The sequence below is a fragment of the Taudactylus pleione genome, unplaced genomic scaffold (assembly GCF_031769625.1).
Source record: "Taudactylus pleione unplaced genomic scaffold, aTauple2 ptg001127l, whole genome shotgun sequence".
Classification (NCBI taxonomy): Eukaryota; Metazoa; Chordata; class Amphibia; order Anura; family Myobatrachidae; genus Taudactylus; species Taudactylus pleione.
The window spans coordinates 1,224,589-1,251,928 of record NW_028285528.1 but is presented as its reverse complement, the minus strand read 5'-3'; the positions used below and the strand labels follow the sequence as shown (position 1 = coordinate 1,251,928).

Below are 27,340 nucleotides of genomic sequence, written 5' to 3'. Positions count from 1 at the left end.
AGCCAATCAGGCGCCACAAAGTAGGAAGGACGTCCTGTGACTACCAGTCACCAGCACCTGCCGTTCACAGTTTCATCACTAGAGTAACAGCTGTATAGTCTAATGGTGTCCTCATGTACGGTGACCGGCGGCCATATTCTTAGAGTCTCCCAGTCGCAGAGCAGAGGGGGCGGGGCCACAGGGGCTTTAGCTGCCATTTTGTTATAGATATTCCTGACACCCGGAGCCAGGTAACGTGTCCTGTGTATATTATATTATTATTATATAGGGGAGAGGGGACCGTACAGTGATATATGAGGGGGAATAACACAGCTCCCAACACACACTGGGATGTGGTATTATTATTATATAGGGGAGAGGGGACCATACAGTGATATATGAGGGGGAATAACACAGCTTCCGGCACACACTGATATGTGGTATTATTATATAGGGAGAGGGGACCATACAGTGATATATGAGGGGTAATAACACAGCTCCCAGCACACACTGATATGTGGTATTATTATATAGGGAGAGGGGACCGTACAGTGATATATGAGGGGGAATAACACAGCTCCCAGCACACACTGATATGTGGTATTATATAGGGGGAGAGGGGACTGTACAGTGATATATGAGGGGGAATAACACGGCTCCCAGCACACACTGATATGTGGTATTATTATTATTATATAGGGGACCCTACAGTGATATATGAGGGGGGATAACACAGCTCCCAGCACACACATATATGTGGTATTATTATTATTATATAAGGGAGAAAGGACATGACGGAACAGTTTAACTCAAGCGCGAAAAATGCAACCTTGCTGTGTGAAACGACAGAAGGTAATGACATCTTACTGTACAGAGGGAGTGACTCTATGGTGTCCTACACTATATAGGTGGCCCTGTGGTGTCCTACTATACAGGGGGAGCGGCCTGTGGTGTCCTAAACAGTGGTAGCAGCCTGCATTGTCCTACTGCACAGGGGGATCGGCATGTTTTCTCCAACACTATACAGGGGGAGCGGCCTATGATGTCCTACTATACAGGAAGAGTGGCCTGTTGTGTCCTATACAGGGACAGCAGCCTGCGGTGTCTTATTATACAAGGGGAGCATCTAGTGGTATCCTACTATACAGGGGAAGCTACCTGTTAAACTCTACTATACAGGGGGAGCATCCTGTGTTGTCCTACCATACAGGGGGAGCAACCTGTCGTGCCTTCCTATACAGGGGGATTAGCTTGTTTCACTCTACTATACAGGGGGAGTGACCTGTGTTGTCCTACTACACAGGGTTATCGGCGTGTGGTTTTCTTATTTACAGTGGATTCTGTCTGTTGCATCCTACTCTAGAGGGGGAGCATCATGTGGTGTCCTACTATACAGGGGGAAGCAGTTTGTGGTGTCCTACTATACAGGGAGAGCATCCTGTTGTGTCCTGTTATTTTTATTATACATGGGAAGCAGCCTGTTGTGTCCTGTTATTATTATACAGGGGGAGCAGCCTGTGGTGTCCTGTTATAACAGCAGCTGCAGAGTAATAATAACAGTAAAGAGTGGTCAGGGAATAACACATAATAGGTATAACACGTATGTACTGTATATACCATATGATACATAACAGGAGCTGGGGAAGGATGTGTGAGAAGGACAAAGACAGGCCATGTAACAAAGGGCTGCACTCCCTGAGCTGAGACTGTCTGTCAGGGTGCTTGTTATCCTGAGCAATAGAGACTCCCTCAGAGACAGCCAGTGGCTGTGACAGTCCCCAGATCCTCAGAGTGTCACTGATTATCCCCCAGGACATGTCTCACCCCACCCTACACTGCACACACACGGCCGGCAGGCTGGTCACACATGTAACATACATCTGAGGTGCTGTCATTTGTCATTTCATCATTTGTGCAGAGTGACTGATGGGATTCTGTATTGTGTAACCCTTTGTGTGTCCCCTGGGCTGCCTGCTGTCCTATCCCTGTGTTATTAACCTCTTCTGTTCCCTTCCCCCTCCCCTGTGTTACTGCCACCTCTGTACAGCTGTTACACCCCCTGTTGTGCGCTCTGTATTCCTACTTTACTTCCCCTTTCCCCATATCTGCACCCCTTCTGCTCTCCTGTGTACTCTCCCCTCACACCCCTGTTATCTGTATGACCTCAGTATAGTCACAGATTCTCTCCGTTTCTGGGGTTGGGTCACAGGAACATCTGACACTGACCAGGGCTCTATGGCTGAGGGGAAAGGGGAGACTTACTGGTCACTCAGAGTAATATGTCTGACATTGTTACATGTGTTCTCTATGATGTGTATTATATGTATTCCTAGATAATTCTGCTGTGAAGAACCAGAGTGTTTATTACACATCACACGTTCTATATTCTCACTGATTCATTGAAGATGGACAAAGACGGGAGTCACAGGAGTGAGAGGATCTTACATCTCACCCTGGAGATCATCTATCTGCTGACTGGGGAGGTGAGAGGGTCTGGGACTGTCACAGTGACATCACTTATATCTATAGTAATAATACAGGGACATGACTGGGGAGGTGAGGGGATCTGGGAGTGTCACATTGACATCACTCTTATCTATAGTAATAATACAGGGGCATGACTGGGGAGGTGAGGGGATCTGTGAGTTTCACAGTGACATCACATATCTATAGTAATAATACAGGGACATGACTGGAGAGGTGAGGGGATCTGGGAGTGTCACAGTGATTCACTTATATCTATAGTAATAATACAGGGACATGACTGGGGAGGTTAGAGGGTCTGGGAGTGTCACATTGACATCACTTATATCTATAGTAATAATACAGGGACATGACTGGGGAGGTGAGTGGGTTTGGGAGTGTCACAGTGACATCTCTAATATCTATAGTAATAATACAGGGGCATGACTGGGGAGGTGAGGGGATCTGGGACTGTCACAGTGACGTCACTTATATCTATTGTAATAATACAGGGACATGACTGGGGAGGTGAGGCGGATCTGGGAGTGTCACAGTGACATCACTTATATCTATAGTAATAAAACAGGGACATGACTGGGGAGGTGAGGGGATCTGGGAGTGTCACAGTGACATCACTTATATCTATAGTAATAATACAGGGACATGACTGGGGAGGTGAGAGTATCTGGGAGTGTCACAGTGACATCACTTATATCTAAAGTAATAATACAGGGACATGACTGGGGAGGTGAGAGGGTCTGGGAGTGTCACAGTGACGTCACTTATATCTAAACTAATAATACAGGAACATGACGGGGAGGTGAGAGGATCTGGGGGTGTCATAGTGACATCACTTTTATCTATAATAATAATAATACAGGGACATGACTGGGGATGTGAGGGGATCTGGGAGTGTCACAGTGACATCACTTATATCTATAGTAATAATACATGGACATGACTGGGGAGGTGAGTAGGTTTGGGAGTGTCACAGTGACATCACTTATATCTATAGTAATAATACACGGACATGACTGGGGAGGTGAGTGGATCTGGGAGTGTCACAGTGACATCACATATCTATAGTAATAATACAGGGACATGACTGGGGAGGTGAGTGGGTTTGGGAGTGTCACAGTGACATCACTTGTGTCTATAGTAATAATACACGGACATGACTGGGGAGGTGAGAGGATCTGGGAGTGTCACAGGGATATCACATATATCTATTGTAATAATACAGGGACATGACTGGGGAGGTGAGAGGGTCTGGGAGTGTCACAGTGACATCACTTATATCTATAGTAATAATACAGGGACATGACTGGGGAGGTGAGGGGATCTGGGAGTGTCACAGTGACATCACATATCTATAGTAATAATACAGGGACATGACTGGGGAGGTGAGGGGATCTGGGAGTGTCACAGTGACATCACATATCTATAGTAATAATACAAGGTCATGACTGGGAAGGTGTGGGGATCTGGGAGTGTCACTGCGACATCACATATCTATAGTAATAATACACGGACATGACTGGGGAGGTGAGGGGATCTGGGAGTGTCACAGTGACATCACTTATATCTATAGTAATAATACAGGGACATGACTGGGGAGGTGAGGGGATCTGGGAGTGTCACAGTGACATCACATATCTATAGTAATAATACAGGGACATGACTGGGGAGGTGAGAGGATCTGGGAGTGTCACAGTGACATCACTTATATCTAAAATAATAATACAGGGACATGACTGGGGAGGTGAGAAGGTCTGGGAGTGTCACAGTGACGTCACTTATATCTAAAGTAATAATACAGGGACATGACGGGGAGGTGAGAGGATCTGGGGGTGTCATAGTGACATCACTTATATCTATTGTAATAATACAGGGGCATGACTGGGGAGGTGAGGGGATCTGGGAGTGTCACAGTGACATCACATATCTATTATAATAATACAGGGACATGACTGGGGAGGTTAGGGATCTGGGAGTGTCACAGTGACGTCACTTATATATATAGTAATAATACAGGGACATGACTGGGGAGGTGAGAGCATCTGCGAGTATCACAGGGACATCACTTATATCTATAGTAATAATACAGGGACATGACTGGGGAGGTGAGGGGATCTAGGAGTGTCACAGGGACATCACATATATCTATAGTAATAATACAGGGACATGACTGTGGAGGTGAGAGGATCTGGGAGTGTCACAGTGACATCACATATCTATAGTAATAATACAGGGACATGACTGGGGAGGTGAGAGGTTATGATAGTGTCACAGTGACATCACTTATATCTATAGTAATAATACAGGGACATGACTGGGGAGGTGAGAGGATCTGGGAGTGTCACAGTGACATCACTTATATCTAAAATAATAATACAGGGACATGACTGGGGAGGTGAGAGGGTCTGGGAGTGCCACAGTGACGTCAATTATATCTAAAGTAATAATACAGGGACATGACGGGGAGGTGAGAGGATCTGGGGGTGTCATAGTGACATCACTTATATCTATAGTAATAATACAGGGGCATGACTGGGGAGGTGAGGGGATCTGGGAGTGTCACAGTGACATCACATATCTATTATAATAATACAGGGACATGACTGGGGAGGTTAGGGATCTGGGAGTGTCACAGTGACGTCACTTATATATATAGTAATAATACAGGGACATGACTGGGGAGTTGAGAGGATCTGCGAGAATCACAGGGACATCACTTATATCTATAGTAATAATACAGGGACATGACTGGGGAGGTGAGGGGATCTAGGAGTGTCACAGGGACATCACATATATCTATAGTAATAATACAGGGACATGACTGTGGAGGTGAGAGGATCTGGGAGTGTCACAGTGACATCACATATCTATAGTAATAATACAGGGACATGACTGGGGAGGTGAGAGGTTATGATAGTGTCACAGTGACATCACTTATATCTATAGTAATAATACAGGGAAATGACTGGGGAGGTGAGGGGATCTGGGAGTGTCACAGTGACATCACTTATATCTATAGTAATAATACAGGGACATGACCGGGGAGGTGAGAGGATCTGGGAGTGTCACTGCGACATCACTTATATCTATAGTAGTAATACAGGGACATGACTGGGGAGGTGAGAGGGTCTGGGAGTGTCACAGTGACGTCACTTATATCTAAATTAATAATACAGGGACATGACGGGGAGGTGAGAGGATCTGGCGGTGTCATAGTGACATCACTTATATCTATAGTAATAATACAGGGGCATGACTGGGGAGGTGAGGGGATCTGGGAGTTTCACAGTGACATCACATATCTATAGTAATAATACAGGGACATGACTGGGGAGGTGAGGGATCTGGGAGTGTCACAGTGACGTCACATATATATATATAGTAATAATACAGGGACATGACTGGGGAGGTGAGAGGATCTGCGAGTATCACAGGGACATCACTTATATCTATAGTAATAAAACAGAGACACGACTGGGGAGGTGAGAGGATCTAGGAGTGTCACAGGGACATCACATATATCTATATTAATAATACAGGGACATGACTGTGGAGGTGGGAGGATATGATAGTGTCACAGTGACATCACTTATATCTAAAGTAATAATACAGGGACATGACTGGGGAGGTGAGGGGATCTGGGGGTGTCACAGTGACATCACTTATTTCTACAGTAATAATACAGGGACATGTCTGGTGAGGTGAGGGCATCTGGGAGTGTCACAGGGATATCACATATATCTATAGTAATAATACAGGGACATGACTGGGGAGGTGATGGGATCTGCGAGTATCACAGTGACATCACTTATATCTACAGTAATAATACAGGGACATGTCTGGTGAGGTGAGAGGATCTGGGAGTGTCACAGTGACATCACTTATATCTATAGTAATAATACATGGACATGACTGGGGAGGTGAGGGGATCTGCGAGTATCACAGTGACATCACTTATATCTATAGTAATAATACACGGACATGACTGGGGAGGTGAGAGGATCTGGGAGTGTCACAGGGATATCACATATATCTATAGTAATAATACAGGGACATGACTGTGGAGTTGAAGGGATCTGCGAGTATCACAGTGACATCATTTATATCTACCTTAATAATACAGGGACATGACTGGGGAGGTGAGGGCATCTGGGAGTGTCACAGTGACATCACTTATATGTATAGTTATAATACATGGACATGACTGTGGAGGTGAGGGGATCTGGGAGTGTCACACTGATATCACTTATATCTATAGTAATACTACACGGACATGACTGGGGAGGTGAGGGGATCTGGTGGTGTCACAGGGACATCACATATATCTATATTAATATTACAGGGACATGACTGGGGAGGTGAGGGGATCTGGGAGTATCACAGTGATGTCACTTATATCTATAGTAATAATACAGGGACATGACTGGGGAGGTGAGGGGATCTGGGAGTGTCACAGTGACATCACTTATATCTATAGTAATAATACAGGGACATGACTGGGGAGGTGAGGGGATCTGGGAGTATCACAGTGATGTCACTTATATCTATAGTAATAATACAGGGACATGACTGGGGAGTTGAGAGGGTCTGGGAGTGTCACAGTGACATCACTTATATCTATAGTAATAATACATGGACATGACGGGAGGTGAGTGGATATGGGAGTGTCACAGTGACATCACTTATAACTAAAGTAATAATACAGGGACATGACTGGGGAGGTGAGGGCATCTGGGAGTGTCACAGTGACATCACTTATATCTATAGTAATAATACAGGGACATGACTGGGGAGGTGAGGGGATCTGGGAGTGTCACAGTGACATCACTTATATCTATAGTAATAATACAGGGACATTACTGGGGAGGTGAGAGGATCTGGGAGCATCACAGTGACATCGCTTATATCTATAGTAATAATACATGGACATGACTGGGGAGTTGAGGGCATCTGGGAGTGTCACAATGACATCACTTATATCTATAGTAATAATACAGGGACATGACTGGGGAGGTGAGGGGATCTGGGAGTGTCACAGTGACATCACTTATATCTATAGTAATAATACAGGGACATGACTGGGGAGGTGAGAGTATCTGGGAGTGTCACAGTGACATCACTTATATCTAAAGTAACAATACAGGGACATGACTGGGGAGGTTAGAGGGTCTGGGAGTGTCACAGTGACGTCACTTATATCTAAAGTAATAATACAGGAACATGACGGGGAGGTGAGAGGATCTGGGGGTGTCATAGTGACATCACATATCTATTATAATAATACAGAGACATGACTGGGGAGGTGAGGGGATCTGGTGGTGTCACAGGGACATCACATATATCTATATTAATATTACAGGGACATGACTGGGGAGGTGAGGGGATCTGGGAGTATCACAGTGATGTCACTTATATCTATAGTAATAATACAGGGACATGACTGGGGAGGTGAGGGGATCTGGGAGTGTCACAGTGACATCACTTATATCTATAGTAATAATACAGGGACATGACTGGGGAGGTGAGGGGATCTGGGAGTATCACAGTGATGTCACTTATATCTATAGTAATAATACAGGGACATGACTGGGGAGTTGAGAGGGTCTGGGAGTGTCACAGTGACATCACTTATATCTATAGTAATAATACATGGACATGACGGGAGGTGAGTGGATATGGGAGTGTCACAGTGACATCACTTATAACTAAAGTAATAATACAGGGACATGACTGGGGAGGTGAGGGCATCTGGGAGTGTCACAGTGACATCACTTATATCTATAGTAATAATACAGGGACATGACTGGGGAGGTGAGGGGATCTGGGAGTATCACAGTGACATCACTTATATCTATAGTAATAATACAGGGACATTACTGGGGAGGTGAGAGGATCTGGGAGCATCACAGTGACATCGCTTATATCTATAGTAATAATACATGGACATGACTGGGGAGTTGAGGGCATCTGGGAGTGTCACAATGACATCACTTATATCTATAGTAATAATACAGGGACATGACTGGGGAGGTGAGGGGATCTGGGAGTGTTACAGTGACATCACTTATATCTATAGTAATAATACAGGGACATGACTGGGGAGGTGAGGGGATCTGCGAGCATCACAGTGACATCACTTATATCTATAGTAATAATACAGGGACATGACTGGGGAGGTGAGAGGATCTGGGAGTGTCACAGTGACATCACTTATATCTAAAGTAACAATACAGGGACATGACTGGGGAGGTTAGAGGGTCTGGGAGTGTCACAGTGACGTCACTTATATCTAAAGTAATAATACAGGAACATGACGGGGAGGTGAGAGGATCTGGGGGTGTCATAGTGACATCACATATCTATTATAATAATACAGAGACATGACTGAGGAGGTGAGGGGATCTGGGAGTGTCACAGTGACGTCACTTATATATATAGTAATAATACAGGGACATGACTGGGGAGGTGAGAGGATCTGCGAGTATCACAGGGACATCACTTATATCTATAGTAATAATACAGGGACATGACTGGGGAGGTGAGAGGATCTGCGAGCATCACAGTGACATCACTTATATCTATAGTAATAATACAGGGACATGACTGGGGAGGTGAGGTGATCTAGGAGTGTCACAGGGACATCACATATATCTATAGTAATAATACAGGGACATGACTGTGGAGGTGAGAGGATCTGGGAGTGTCACAGTGACATCACTTATATCTATAGTAATAATACAGGGACATGACCGGGGAGGTGAGAGGATCTGGGAGTGTCACTGCGACATCACATATCTATAGTAGTAATACAGGGACATGACTGGGGAGGTGAAAGGGTCTGGGAGTGTCACAGTGACGTCACTTATATCTAAATTAATAATACAGGGGCATGACGGGGAGGTGAGAGGATCTGGGGGTGTCATAGTGACATCACTTATATCTATAGTAATAATACAGGGGCATGACTGGGGAGGTGAGGGGATCTGGGAGTGTCACAGTGACATCACATATCTATAGTAATAATACAGGGACATGACTGGGGAGGTGAGGGATCTGGGAGTGTCCCAGTGACGTCCCTTATATATATATAGTAATAATACAGGGACATGACTGGGGAGGTGAGAGGATCTGCGAGTATCACAGGGACATCACTTATATCTATAGTAATAAAACAGGGACACGACTGGGGAGGTGAGAGGATCTGGAGTATCACAGTGACATCACTTATATCTATAGTAATAATACAGGGATATGACTGGGGAGGTGAGGGGATCTAGGAGTGTCACAGGGACATCACATATATCTATTTTAATAATACAGGGACATGACTGTGGAGGTGAGAGGATATGATAGTGTCACAGTGACATCACTTATATCTATAGTAATAATACAGGGACATGACTGGGGAGGTGAGAGGTTATGATAGTGTCACAGTGACATCACTTATATCTATAGTAATAATACAGGGACATGACCGGGGAGGTGAGAGGATCTGGGAGTGTCACTGCGACATCACATATCTATAGTAGTAATACAGTGACATGACTGGGGAGGTGAAAGGGTCTGGGAGTGTCACAGTGACGTCACTTATATCTAAATTAATAATACAGGGGCATGACGGGGAGGTGAGAGGATCTGGGGGTGTCATAGTGACATCACTTATATCTATAGTAATAATACAGGGGCATGACTGGGGAGGTGAGGGGATCTGGGAGTGTCACAGTGACATCACATATCTATAGTAATAATACAGGGGCATGACTGGGGTGGTGAGAGGATATGGTAGTGTCACAGTGACATCACTTATATCTATAGTAATAATACAGGGACATGACTGGGGAGGTGAGAGGATATGGTAGTGTCACAGTGACATCACTTATATCTATAGTAATAATACAGGGACATGACTGGGGAGGTGAGTGGGTTTGGGAGTGTCACAGTGACATCACTTATATCTATAGTAATAATACAAGGTCATGACTGGGAAGGTGAGGGGATCTGGGAGTGTCACTGCGACATCACTTATATCTATAGTAATAATACAGGGACATGACTGGGGAGGTGAGGGGATCTGGGAGTGTCACATTGACATCACTTATATCTATAGTAATAATACAGGGGCATGACTGGGGAGGTGAGGAGGATCTGGGAGTGTCACAGTTACATCACTTATATCTATAGTAATAATACAGGGACATGACTGGGGAGGTGAGAGGATCTGGGAGTGTCACAGTGACATCACTTATATATATAGTAATAATACAGGGACATGACTGGGGAGGTGAGAGGATCTGCGAGTATCACAGGGACATCACTTATATCTATAGTAATAATACAGGGACATGACTGGGGAGGTGAGGGGATCTAGGAGTGTCACAGGGACATCACATATATCTATAGTAATAATACAGGGACATGACTGTGGAGGTGAGAGGATCTGGGAGTGTCACAGTGACATCACATATCTATAGTAATAATACAGGGACATGACTGGGGAGGTGAGAGGTTATGATAGTGTCACAGTGACATCACTTATATCTATAGTAATAATACAGGGACATGACTGGGGAGGTGAGAGGATCTGGGAGTGTCACAGTGACATCACTTATATCTAAAATAATAATACAGGGACATGACTGGGGAGGTGAGAGGGTCTGGGAGTGTCACAGTGACGTCACTTATATCTAAAGTAATAATACAGGGACATGACGGGGAGGTGAGAGGATCTGGGGGTGTCATAGTGACATCACTTATATCTATAGTAATAATACAGGGGCATGACTGGGGAGGTGAGGGGATCTGGGAGTGTCACAGTGACATCACATATCTATTATAATAATACAGGGACATGACTGGGGAGGTTAGGGATCTGGGAGTGTCACAGTGACGTCACTTATATATATATAGTAATAATACAGGGACATGACTGGGGAGGTGAGAGGATCTGCGAGTATCACAGGGACATCACTTATATCTATAGTAATAATACAGGGACATGACTGGGGAGGTGAGGGGATCTAGGAGTGTCACAGGGACATCACATATATCTATAGTAATAATACAGGGACATGACTGTGGAGGTGAGAGGATCTGGGAGTGTCACAGTGACATCACATATCTATAGTAATAATACAGGGACATGACTGGGGAGGTGAGAGGTTATGATAGTGTCACAGTGACATCACTTATATCTATAGTAATAATACAGGGACATGACTGGGGAGGTGAGGGGATCTGGGAGTGTCACAGTGACATCACTTATATCTATAGTAATAATACAGGGACATGACCGGGGAGGTGAGAGGGTCTGGGACTGTCACAGTGACGTCACTTATATCTAATTTAATAATACAGGGACATGACGGGGAGGTGAGAGGATCTGGCGGTGTCATAGTGACATCACTTATATCTATAGTAATAATACAGGGGCATGACTGGGGAGGTGAGGGGATCTGGGAGTGTCACAGTGACATCACATATCTATAGTAATAATACAGGGACATGACTGGGGAGGTGAGGGATCTGGGAGTGTCACAGTGACGTCACATATATATATATATATATAGTAATAATACAGGGACATGACTGGGGAGGTGAGAGGATCTGCGAGTATCACAGGGACATCACTTATATCTATAGTAATAAAACAGAGACACGACTGGGGAGGTGAGAGGTTATGATAGTGTCACAGTGACATCACTTATATCTATAGTAATAATACAGGGACATGACTGGGGAGGTGAGGGCATCTGGGAATGTCACAATGACATCACTTATATCTATAGTAATAATACATGGACATGACTGGGGAGGTGAGGGGATCTGCGAGTATCACAGTGACATCACTTATTTCTACAGTAATAATACAGGGACATGTCTGGTGAGGTGAGGGGATCTGGGAGTTTCACAGTGACATCACTTATATCTATAGTAATAATAAAGGGACATGACTGAGGAGGTGAGAATCTGGGAGTGTCACGGTGACATCACATATCTAGTAATAATACAGGGACATGACTGGGGAGGTGATGGGATCTGCGAGTATCACAGTGACATCACTTATATCTACAGTAATAATACAGGGACTTGTCTGGTGAGGTGAAGGGATCTGGGAGTGTCACAGTGACATCATTTATATCTACCTTAATAATACAGGGACATGACTGGGGAGGTGAGGGCGTCTGGGAGTGTCACAGTGACATCACTTATATGTATAGTTTTAATACATGGACATGACTGTGGAGGTGAGGGGATCTGGGAGTGTCACACTGATATCACTTATATCTATAGTAATAATTCACGGACATGACTGGGGAGGTGAGGGGATCTGGGTGTGTCACAGTGACTTCACTTATATCTATAGTAATAATACATGGACATGACTGGGGAGGTGAGAGTATCTGGGAGTGTCACAGTGACATCACTTATATCTAAAGTAATAATACAGGGACATGACTGGGGAGGTGAGGGGATCTGGGAGTGTCACAGTGACATCACTTATATCTATAGTAATAATACAGGGACATGACTGGGGAGGTGAGAGGGTCTGGGAGTGTCACAGTGACGTCACTTATATCTATAGTAATAATACAGGGATATGACTGGGGAGGTGAGGGGATCTAGGAGTGTCACAGGGACATCACATATATCTATATTAATATTACAGGGACATGACTGGAGGTGAGGGGATCTGCGAGTATCACAGTGATGTCACTTATATCTATAGTAATAACACAGGGATAAGACTGGGGAGTTGAGAGGGTCTGGGAGTGTCACAGTGAGATCACTTATATCTATAGTAATAATACATGGACATAACGGGAGGTGAGTGGATCTGGGAGTGTCACAGTGACATCACTTATAACTAAAGTAATAATACAGGGACATGACTGGGGAGGTGAGGGGATCTGGGAGTGTCACAGTGACATCACTTATATCTATAGTAATAATACAGGGACATGACCGGGGAGGTGAGGGGATCTGGGAGTGTCACAGTGACATCACTTATATCTAAAGTAATAATACAGGGACATGACTGGGGAGGTGAGGGGGTCTGGGATGGTCACTGTGACATCATTTATAACTATAGTAATAATACAGGGATATGACTGGGGAGGTGAGGGGATCTAGGAGTGTCACAGGGACATCACATATATCTATATTAATAATACAGGGACATGACTGTGGAGGTGGGAGGATATGATAGTGTCACAGTGACATCACTTATATCTAAAGTAATAATACAGGGACATGACTGGGGAGGTGAGAGGATCTGGGAGTATCACAGTGACATCACTTATATCTATAGTAATAATACAGGGACATGACTGGAGAGGTGAGGGCATCTGGGAGTGTCACAATGACATCACTTATATCTATAGTAATAATACAGGGACATGACTGGGGAGGTGAGGGGATCTGGGAGTGTCACAGTGACATCACTTATATCTATAGTAATAATACAGGGACATGACTGGGGAGGTGAGGGGATCTGGGAGTGTCACAATGACATCACTTATATCTATAGTAATAATACAGGGACATGACTGGGGAGGTGAGAGGATCTGGGAGTGTCACAGTGACATAACTTATATCTAAAGTAATAATACAGGGACATGACTGGGGAGGTGAGAGTATCTGGGAGTGTCACAGTGACATCACTTATATCTAAAGTAATAATACAGAGACATGACTGGGGAGGTGAGAGGATCTGCGAGTATCACAGTGACATCACTTATATCTATAGTAATAATACAGGGACATGACTGAGGAAGTGAGGGATCTGGGAGTATCACAGTGACGTCACTTATATATATAGTAATAATACAGGGACATGACTGGGGAGGTGAGAGGATCTGCGAGTATCACAGGGACATCACTTATATCGATAGTAATAATACAGGGACATGACTGGGGAGGTGAGAGGATCTGCGAGTATCACAGTGACATCACTTATATCTATAGTAATAATACAGGGACATGACTGGGGAGGTGAGTGGGTTTGGGAGTGTCACTGCGACATCACTTATATCTATAGTAATAATACAGGGACATGACTGGGGAGGTGAGGGGATCTGGGAGTCTCACATTTGCATCACTTATATCTATAGTAATAATACAGGGGCATGACTGGGGAGGTGAGGGGATCTGGGAGTGTCACATTGACATCACTTATATCTATAGTAATAATACAGGGGCATGACTGGGGAGGTGAGGAGGATCTGGGAGTGTCACAGTTACATCACTTATATCTATAGTAATAATACAGGGACATGACTGGGGAGGTGAGAGGATCTGGGAGTGTCACAGTGACATCACTTATATATATAGTAATAATACAGGGACATGACTGGGGAGGTGAGAGGATCTGCGAGTATCACAGGGACATCACTTATATCTATAGTAATAATACAGGGACATGACTGGGGAGGTGAGGGGATCTAGGAGTGTCATAGTGACATCACTTATATCTATAGTAATAATACAGGGGCATGACTGGGGAGGTGAGGGGATCTGGGAGTGTCACAGTGACATCACATATCTATTATAATAATACAGGGACATGACTGGGGAGGTTAGGGATCTGGGAGTGTCACAGTGACGTCACTTATATATATAGTAATAATACAGGGACATGACTGGGGAGTTGAGAGGATCTGCGAGAATCACAGGGACATCACTTATATCTATAGTAATAATACAGGGACATGACTGGGGGAGGTGAGAGGTTATGATAGTGTCACAGTGACATCACTTATATCTATAGTAATAATACAGGGAAATGACTGGGGAGGTGAGGGGATCTGGGAGTGTCACAGTGACATCACTTATATCTATAGTAATAATACAGGGACATGACCGGGGAGGTGAGAGGATCTGGGAGTGTCACTGCGACATCACTTATATCTATAGTAGTAATACAGGGACATGACTGGGGAGGTGAGAGGGTCTGGGAGTGTCACAGTGACGTCACTTATATCTAAATTAATAATACAGGGACATGACGGGGAGGTGAGAGGATCTGGCGGTGTCATAGTGACATCACTTATATCTATAGTAATAATACAGGGGCATGACTGGGGAGGTGAGGGGATCTGGGAGTGTCACAGTGACATCACATATCTATAGTAATAATACAGGGACATGACTGGGGAGGTGAGGGATCTGGGAGTGTCACAGTGACGTCACATATATATATATAGTAATAATACAGGGACATGACTGGGGAGGTGAGAGGATCTGCGAGTATCACAGGGACATCACTTATATCTATAGTAATAAAACAGAGACACGACTGGGGAGGTGAGAGGATCTAGGAGTGTCACAGGGACATCACATATATCTATATTAATAATACAGGGACATGACTGTGGAGGTGGGAGGATATGATAGTGTCACAGTGACATCACTTATATCTAAAGTAATAATACAGGGACATGACTGGGGAGGTGAGGGGATCTGGGGGTGTCACAGTGACATCACTTATTTCTACAGTAATAATACAGGGACATGTCTGGTGAGGTGAGGGCATCTGGGAGTGTCACAGGGATATCACATATATCTATAGTAATAATACAGGGACATGACTGGGGAGGTGATGGGATCTGCGAGTATCACAGTGACATCACTTATATCTACAGTAATAATACAGGGACATGTCTGGTGAGGTGAGAGGATCTGGGAGTGTCACAGTGACATCACTTATATCTATAGTAATAATAAAGAGACATGACTGGGGAGGTGAGAATCTGGGAGTGTCACAGGGATATCACATATATCTATAGTAATAATACAGGGACATGACTGGGGAGGTGATGGGATCTGCGAGTATCACAGTGACATCACTTATATCTACAGTAATAATACAGGGACATGTCTGGTGAGGGCATCTGGGAGTGTCACAGTGACATCACTTATATCTATAGTAATAATACATGGACATGACTGGGGAGGTGAGGGGATCTGCGAGTATCACAGTGACATCACTTATATCTATAGTAATAATACACGGACATGACTGGGGAGGTGAGAGGATCTGGGAGTGTCACAGGGATATCACATATATCTATAGTAATAATACAGGGACATGACTGTGGAGTTGAAGGGATCTGCGAGTATCACAGTGACATCATTTATATCTACCTTAATAATACAGTGACATGACTGGGGAGGTGAGGGCATCTGGGAGTGTCACAGTGACATCACTTATATGTATAGTTATAATACATGGACATGACTGTGGAGGTGAGGGGATCTGGGAGTGTCACACTGATATCACTTATATCTATAGTAATACTACACGGACATGACTGGGGAGGTGAGGGGATCTGGTGGTGTCACAGGGACATCACATATATCTATATTAATATTACAGGGACATGACTGGGGAGGTGAGGGGATCTGGGAGTATCACAGTGATGTCACTTATATCTATAGTAATAATACAGGGACATGACTGGGGAGGTGAGGGGATCTGGGAGTGTCACAGTGACATCACTTATATCTATAGTAATAATACAGGGACATGACTGGGGAGGTGAGGGGATCTGGGAGTATCACAGTGATGTCACTTATATCTATAGTAATAATACAGGGACATGACTGGGGAGTTGAGAGGGTCTGGGAGTGTCACAGTGACATCACTTATATCTATAGTAATAATACATGGACATGACGGGAGGTGAGTGGATATGGGAGTGTCACAGTGACATCACTTATAACTAAAGTAATAATACAGGGACATGACTGGGGAGGTGAGGGCATCTGGGAGTGTCACAGTGACATCACTTATATCTATAGTAATAATACAGGGACATGACTGGGGAGGTGAGGGGATCTGGGAGTGTCACAGTGACATCACTTATATCTATAGTAATAATACAGGGACATTACTGGGGAGGTGAGAGGATCTGGGAGCATCACAGTGACATCGCTTATATCTATAGTAATAATACATGGACATGACTGGGGAGTTGAGGGCATCTGGGAGTGTCACAATGACATCACTTATATCTATAGTAATAATACAGGGACATGACTGGGGAGGTGAGGGGATCTGGGAGTGTCACAGTGACATCACTTATATCTATAGTAATAATACAGGGACATGACTGGGGAGGTGAGAGTATCTGGGAGTGTCACAGTGACATCACTTATATCTAAAGTAACAATACAGGGACATGACTGGGGAGGTTAGAGGGTCTGGGAGTGTCACAGTGACGTCACTTATATCTAAAGTAATAATACAGGAACATGACGGGGAGGTGAGAGGATCTGGGGGTGTCATAGTGACATCACATATCTATTATAATAATACAGAGACATGACTGGGGAGGTGAGGGGATCTGGTGGTGTCACAGGGACATCACATATATCTATATTAATATTACAGGGACATGACTGGGGAGGTGAGGGGATCTGGGAGTATCACAGTGATGTCACTTATATCTATAGTAATAATACAGGGACATGACTGGGGAGGTGAGGGGATCTGGGAGTGTCACAGTGACATCACTTATATCTATAGTAATAATACAGGGACATGACTGGGGAGGTGAGGGGATCTGGGAGTATCACAGTGATGTCACTTATATCTATAGTAATAATACAGGGACATGACTGGGGAGTTGAGAGGGTCTGGGAGTGTCACAGTGACATCACTTATATCTATAGTAATAATACATGGACATGACGGGAGGTGAGTGGATATGGGAGTGTCACAGTGACATCACTTATAACTAAAGTAATAATACAGGGACATGACTGGGGAGGTGAGGGCATCTGGGAGTGTCACAGTGACATCACTTATATCTATAGTAATAATACAGGGACATGACTGGGGAGGTGAGGGGATCTGGGAGTATCACAGTGACATCACTTATATCTATAGTAATAATACAGGGACATTACTGGGGAGGTGAGAGGATCTGGGAGCATCACAGTGACATCGTTTATATCTATAGTAATAATACATGGACATGACTGGGGAGTTGAGGGCATCTGGGAGTGTCACAATGACATCACTTATATCTATAGTAACAATACAGGGACATGACTGGGGAGGTTAGAGGGTCTGGGAGTGTCACAGTGACGTCACTTATATCTAAAGTAATAATACAGGAACATGACGGGGAGGTGAGAGGATCTGGGGGTGTCATAGTGACATCACATATCTATTATAATAATACAGAGACATGACTGAGGAGGTGAGGGGATCTGGGAGTGTCACAGTGACGTCACTTATATATATAGTAATAATACAGGGACATGACTGGGGAGGTGAGAGGATCTGCGAGTATCACAGGGACATCACTTATATCTATAGTAATAATACAGGGACATGACTGGGGTGGTGAGAGGATCTGCGAGCATCACAGTGACATCACTTATATCTATAGTAATAATACAGGGACATGACTGGGGAGGTGAGGTGATCTAGGAGTGTCACAGGGACATCACATATATCTATAGTAATAATACAGGGACATGACTGTGGAGGTGAGAGGATCTGGGAGTGTCACAGTGACATCACTTATATCTATAGTAATAATACAGGGACATGACTGGGGAGGTGAGAGGTTATGATAGTGTCACAGTGACATCACTTATATCTATAGTAATAATACAGGGACATGACCGGGGAGGTGAGAGGATCTGGGAGTGTCACTGCGACATCACATATCTATAGTAGTAATACAGGGACATGACTGGGGAGGTGAAAGGGTCTGGGAGTGTCACAGTGACGTCACTTATATCTAAATTAATAATACAGGGGCATGACGGGGAGGTGAGAGGATCTGGGGGTGTCATAGTGACATCACTTATATCTATAGTAATAATACAGGGGCATGACTGGGGAGGTGAGGGGATCTGGGAGTGTCACAGTGACATCACATATCTATAGTAATAATACAGGGACATGACTGGGGAGGTGAGGGATCTGGGAGTGTCCCAGTGACGTCCCTTATATATATATATAGTAATAATACAGGGACATGACTGGGGAGGTGAGAGGATCTGCGAGTATCACAGGGACATCACTTATATCTATAGTAATAAAACAGGGACACGACTCGGGAGGTGAGAGGATCTGGAGTATCACAGTGACATCACTTATATCTATAGTAATAATACAGGGATATGACTGGGGAGGTGAGGGGATCTAGGAGTGTCACAGGGACTTCACATATATCTATTTTAATAATACAGGGACATGACTGTGGAGGTGAGAGGATATGATAGTGTCACAGTGACATCACTTATATCTATAGTAATAATACAGGGACATGACTGGGGAGGTGAGAGGTTATGATAGTGTCACAGTGACATCACTTATATCTATAGTAATAATACAGGGACATGACCGGGGAGGTGAGAGGATCTGGGAGTGTCACTGCGACATCACATATCTATAGTAGTAATACAGTGACATGACTGGGGAGGTGAAAGGGTCTGGGAGTGTCACAGTGACGTCACTTATATCTAAATTAATAATACAGGGGCATGACGGGGAGGTGAGAGGATCTGGGGGTGTCATAGTGACATCACTTATATCTATAGTAATAATACAGGGACATGACTGGGGAGGTGAGAGGATCTGGGAGTGTCACAGTGACATCACTTATATCTAAAATAATAATACAGGGACATGACTGGGGAGGTGAGAGGGTCTGGGAGTGTCACAGTGACGTCACTTATATCTAAAGTAATAATACAGGGACATGACGGGGAGGTGAGAGGATCTGGGAGTGTCATAGTGACATCACTTATATCTATAGTAATAATACAGGGGCATGACTGGGGAGGTGAGGGGATCTGGGAGTGTCACAGTGACATCACATATCTATTATAATAATACAGGGACATGACTGGGGAGGTTAGGGATCTGGGAGTGTCACAGTGACGTCACTTATATATATATATATAGTAATAATACAGGGACATGACTGGGGAGGTGAGAGGATCTGCGAGTATCACAGGGACATCACTTATATCTATAGTAATAATACAGGGACATGACTGGGGAGGTGAGGGGATCTAGGAGTGTCACAGGGACATCACATATATCTATAGTAATAATACAGGGACATGACTGTGGAGGTGAGAGGATCTGGGAGTGTCACAGTGACATCACATATCTATAGTAATAATACAGGGACATGACTGGGGAGGTGAGAGGTTATGATAGTGTCACAGTGACATCACTTATATCTATAGTAATAATACAGGGACATGACTGGGGAGGTGAGGGGATCTGGGAGTGTCACAGTGACATCACTTATATCTATAGTAATAATACAGGGACATGACCGGGGAGGTGAGAGGGTCTGGGACTGTCACAGTGACGTCACTTATATCTAAATTAATAATACAGGGACATGACGGGGAGGTGAGAGGATCTGGCGGTGTCATAGTGACATCACTTATATCTATAGTAATAATACAGGGGCATGACTGGGGAGGTGAGGGGATCTGGGAGTGTCACAGTGACATCACATATCTATAGTAATAATACAGGGACATGACTGGGGAGGTGAGGGATCTGGGAGTGTCACAGTGACGTCACATATATATATATATATAGTAATAATACAGGGACATGACTGGGGAGGTGAGAGGATCTGCGAGTATCACAGGGACATCACTTATATCTATAGTAATAAAACAGAGACACGACTGGGGAGGTGAGAGGTTATGATAGTGTCACAGTGACATCACTTATATCTATAGTAATAATACAGGGACATGACTGGGGAGGTGAGGGCATCTGGGAATGTCACAATGACATCACTTATATCTATAGTAATAATACATGGACATGACTGGGGAGGTGAGGGGATCTGCGAGTATCACAGTGACATCACTTATTTCTACAGTAATAATACAGGGACATGTCTGGTGAGGTGAGGGGATCTGGGAGTTTCACAGTGACATCACTTATATCTATAGTAATAATAAAGGGACATGACTGAGGAGGTGAGAATCTGGGAGTGTCACGGTGACATCACATATCTAGTAATAATACAGGGACATGACTGGGGAGGTGATGGGATCTGCGAGTATCACAGTGACATCACTTATATCTACAGTAATAATACAGGGACTTGTCTGGTGAGGTGAAGGGATCTGGGAGTGTCACAGTGACATCATTTATATCTACCTTAATAATACAGGGACATGACTGGGGAGGTGAGGGCGTCTGGGAGTGTCACAGTGACATCACTTATATGTATAGTTTTAATACATGGACATGACTGTGGAGGTGAGGGGATCTGGGAGTGTCACACTGATATCACTTATATCTATAGTAATAATTCACGGACATGACTGGGGAGGTGAGGGGATCTGGGTGTGTCACAGTGACTTCACTTATATCTATAGTAATAATACATGGACATGACTGGGGAGGTGAGAGTATCTGGGAGTGTCACAGTGACATCACTTATATCTAAAGTAATAATACAGGGACATGACTGGGGAGGTGAGGGGATCTGGGAGTGTCACAGTGACATCACTTATATCTATTGTAATAATACAGGGACATGACTGGGGAGGTGAGGGGGTCTGGGATGGTCACTGTGACATCATTTATATCTATAGTAATAAAACAGGGATATGACTGGGGAGGTGAGGGGATCTAGGAGTGTCACAGGGACATCACATATATCTATATTAATAATACAGGGACATGACTGTGGAGGTGGGAGGATATGATAGTGTCACAGTGACATCACTTATATCTAAAGTAATAATACAGGGACATGACTGGGGAGGTGAGAGGATCTGGGAGTATCACAGTGACATCACTTATATCTATAGTAATAATACAGGGACATGACTGGAGAGGTGAGGGCATCTGGGAGTGTCACAATGACATCACTTATATCTATAGTAATAATACAGGGACATGACTGGGGAGGTGAGAGGATCTGCGAGCATCACAGTGACATCACTTATATCTATAGTAATAATACAGGGACATGACTGGGAAGGTGAGGTGATCTAGGAGTGTCACAGGGACATCACATATATCTATAGTAATAATACAGGGACATGACTGTGGAGGTGAGAGGATCTGGGAGTGTCACAGTGACATCACTTATATCTATAGTAATAATACAGGGACATGACTGGGGAGGTGAGAGGTTATGATAGTGTCACAGTGACATCACTTATATCTATAGTAATAATACAGGGACATGACCGGGGAGGTGAGAGGATCTGGGAGTGTCACTGCGACATCACATATCTATAGTAGTAATACAGGGACATGACTGGGGAGGTGAAAGGGTCTGGGAGTGTCACAGTGACGTCACTTATATCTAAATTAATAATACAGGGGCATGACGGGGAGGTGAGAGGATCTGGGGGTGTCATAGTGACATCACTTATATCTATAGTAATAATACAGGGGCATGACTGGGGAGGTGAGGGGATCTGGGAGTGTCACAGTGACATCACATATCTATAGTAATAATACAGGGACATGACTGGGGAGGTGAGGGATCTGGGAGTGTCCCAGTGACGTCCCTTATATATATATATATATATAGTAATAATACAGGGACATGACTGGGGAGGTGAGAGGATCTGCGAGTATCACAGGGACATCACTTATATCTATAGTAATAAAACAGGGACACGACTCGGGAGGTGAGAGGATCTGGAGTATCACAGTGACATCACTTATATCTATAGTAATAATACAGGGATATGACTGGGGAGGTGAGGGGATCTAGGAGTGTCACAGGGACATCACATATATCTATTTTAATAATACAGGGACATGACTGTGGAGGTGAGAGGATATGATAGTGTCACAGTGACATCACTTATATCTATAGTAATAATACAGGGACATGACTGGGGAGGTGAGAGGTTATGATAGTGTCACAGTGACATCACTTATATCTATAGTAATAATACAGGGACATGACCGGGGAGGTGAGAGGATCTGGGAGTGTCACTGCGACATCACATATCTATAGTAGTAATACAGTGACATGACTGGGGAGGTGAAAGGGTCTGGGAGTGTCACAGTGACGTCACTTATATCTAAATTAATAATACAGGGGCATGACGGGGAGGTGAGAGGATCTGGGGGTGTCATAGTGACATCACTTATATCTATAGTAATAATACAGGGGCATGACTGGGGAGGTGAGGGGATCTGGGAGTGTCACAGTGACATCACATATCTATAGTAATAATACAGGGACATGACTGGGGAGGTGAGGGATCTGGGAGTGTCACAGTGACATCACTTATATCTATAGTAATAATACAGGGACATGACTGGGGAGGTGAGAGGATATGGTAGTGTCACAGTGACATCACTTATATCTATAGTAATAATACAGGGACATGACTGGGGAGGTGAGTGGGTTTGGGAGTGTCACAGTGACATCACTTATATCTATAGTAATAATACAAGGTCATGACTGGGAAGGTGAGGGGATCTGGGAGTGTCACTGCGACATCACTTATATCTATAGTAATAATACAGGGACATGACTGGGGAGGTGAGGGGATCTGGGAGTGTCACATTGACATCACTTATATCTATAGTAATAATACAGGGGCATGACTGGGGAGGTGAGGAGGATCTGGGAGTGTCACAGTTACATCACTTATATCTATAGTAATAATACAGGGACATGACTGGGGAGGTGAGAGGATCTGGGAGTGTCACAGTGACATCACTTATATATATAGTAATAATACAGGGACATGACTGGGGAGGTGAGAGGATCTGCGAGTATCACAGGGACATCACTTATATCTATAGTAATAATACAGGGACATGACTGGGGAGGTGAGGGGATCTAGGAGTGTCACAGGGACATCACATATATCTATAGTAATAATACAGGGACATGACTGTGGAGGTGAGAGGATCTGGGAGTGTCACAGTGACATCACATATCTATAGTAATAATACAGTGACATGACTGGGGAGGTGAGAGGTTATGATAGTGTCACAGTGACATCACTTATATCTATAGTAATAATACAGGGACATGACTGGGGAGGTGAGAGGATCTGGGAGTGTCACAGTGACATCACTTATATCTAAAATAATAATACAGGGACATGACTGGGGAGGTGAGAGGGTCTAGGAGTGTCACAGTGACGTCACTTATATCTAAAGTAATAATACAGGGACATGACGGGGAGGTGAGAGGATCTGGGGGTGTCATAGTGACATCACTTATATCTATAGTAATAATACAGGGGCATGACTGGGGAGGTGAGGGGATCTGGGAGTGTCACAGTGACATCACATATCTATTATAATAATACAGGGACATGACTGGGGAGGTTAGGGATCTGGGAGTGTCACAGTGACGTCACTTATATATATATAGTAATAATACAGGGACATGACTGGGGAGGTGAGAGGATCTGCGAGTATCACAGGGACATCACTTATATCTATAGTAATAATACAGGGACATGACTGGGGAGGTGAGGGGATCTAGGAGTGTCACAGGGACATCACATATATCTATAGTAATAATACAGGGACATGACTGTGGAGGTGAGAGGATCTGGGAGTGTCACAGTGACATCACATATCTATAGTAATAATACAGGGACATGACTGGGGAGGTGAGAGGTTATGATAGTGTCACAGTGACATCACTTATATCTATAGTAATAATACAGGGACATGACTGGGGAGGTGAGGGGATCTGGGAGTGTCACAGTGACATCACTTATATCTATAGTAATAATACAGGGACATGACCGGGGAGGTGAGAGGGTCTGGGACTGTCACAGTGACGTCACTTATATCTAAATTAATAATACAGGGACATGACGGGGAGGTGAGAGGATCTGGCGGTGTCATAGTGACATCACTTATATCTATAGTAATAATACAGGGGCATGACTGGGGAGGTGAGGGGATCTGGGAGTGTCACAGTGACATCACATATCTATAGTAATAATACAGGGACATGACTGGGGAGGTGAGGGATCTGGGAGTGTCACAGTGACGTCACATATATATATATATATAGTAATAATACAGGGACATGACTGGGGAGGTGAGAGGATCTGCGAGTATCACAGGGACATCACTTATATCTATAGTAATAAAACAGAGACACGACTGGGGAGGTGAGAGGTTATGATAGTGTCACAGTGACATCACTTATATCTATAGTAATAATACAGGGACATGACTGGGGAGGTGAGGGCATCTGGGAATGTCACAATGACATCACTTATATCTATAGTAATAATACATGGACATGACTGGGGAGGTGAGGGGATCTGCGAGTATCACAGTGACATCACTTATTTCTACAGTAATAATACAGGGACATGTCTGGTGAGGTGAGGGGATCTGGGAGTTTCACAGTGACATCACTTATATCTATAGTAATAATAAAGGGACATGACTGAGGAGGTGAGAATCTGGGAGTGTCACGGTGACATCACATATCTAGTAATAATACAGGGACATGACTGGGGAGGTGATGGGATCTGCGAGTATCACAGTGACATCACTTATATCTACAGTAATAATACAGGGACTTGTCTGGTGAGGTGAAGGGATCTGGGAGTGTCACAGTGACATCATTTATATCTACCTTAATAATACAGGGACATGACTGGGGAGGTGAGGGCGTCTGGGAGTGTCACAGTGACATCACTTATATGTATAGTTTTAATACATGGACATGACTGTGGAGGTGAGGGGATCTGGGAGTGTCACACTGATATCACTTATATCTATAGTAATAATTCACGGACATGACTGGGGAGGTGAGGGGATCTGGGTGTGTCACAGTGACTTCACTTATATCTATAGTAATAATACATGGACATGACTGGGGAGGTGAGAGTATCTGGGAGTGTCACAGTGACATCACTTATATCTAAAGTAATAATACAGGGACATGACTGGGGAGGTGAGGGGATCTGGGAGTGTCACAGTGACATCACTTATATCTATTGTAATAATACAGGGACATGACTGGGGAGGTGAGGGGGTCTGGGATGGTCACTGTGACATCATTTATATCTATAGTAATAAAACAGGGATATGACTGGGGAGGTGAGGGGATCTAGGAGTGTCACAGGGACATCACATATATCTATATTAATAATACAGGGACATGACTGTGGAGGTGGGAGGATATGATAGTGTCACAGTGACATCACTTATATCTAAAGTAATAATACAGGGACATGACTGGGGAGGTGAGAGGATCTGGGAGTATCACAGTGACATCACTTATATCTATAGTAATAATACAGGGACATGACTGGAGAGGTGAGGGCATCTGGGAGTGTCACAATGACATCACTTATATCTATAGTAATAATACAGGGACATGACTGGGGAGGTGAGGGGATCTGGGAGTGTCACAGTGACATCACTTATATATATAGTAATAATACAGGGACATGACTGGGGAGGTGAGGGGATCTGGGAGTGTCACAATGACATCACTTATATCTATAGTAATAATACAGGGACATGACTGGGGAGGTGAGAGGATCTGGGAGTGTCACAGTGACATAACTTATATCTAAAGTAATAATACAGGGACATGACTGGGGAGGTGAGAGTATCTGGGAGTGTCACAGTGACATCACTTATATCTAAAGTAATAATACAGAGACATGACTGGGGAGGTGAGAGGATCTGCGAGTATCACAGTGACATCACTTATATCTATAGTAATAATACAGGGACATGACTGAGGAAGTGAGGGATCTGGGAGTATCACAGTGACGTCACTTATATATAAAGTAATAATACAGGGACATGACTGGGGAGGTGAGAGGATCTGCGAGTATCACAGTGACATCACTTATATCTATAGTAATAATACAGGGACATGACTGGGGAGGTGAGTGGGTT

General features: G+C 44.0%; 1 protein-coding gene across 1 annotated transcript in view; it reads left to right on the top strand.

Moving 5' to 3' along the window:
- Positions 1-205: 205 nt before the first annotated feature.
- LOC148453583 (uncharacterized) overlaps positions 206-27,340 on the top strand; it is a 62,769-nt gene continuing 35,634 nt past the window's right edge. Inside the window, exons 1-2 of the mRNA XM_088461974.1 lie at positions 206-230; positions 2,313-2,462. Coding sequence (XP_088318100.1) covers positions 2,385-2,462 — 78 coding nt within the window. The 5' untranslated portion in view covers positions 206-230; positions 2,313-2,384. The remainder of the gene's footprint in view (positions 231-2,312; positions 2,463-27,340) is intronic.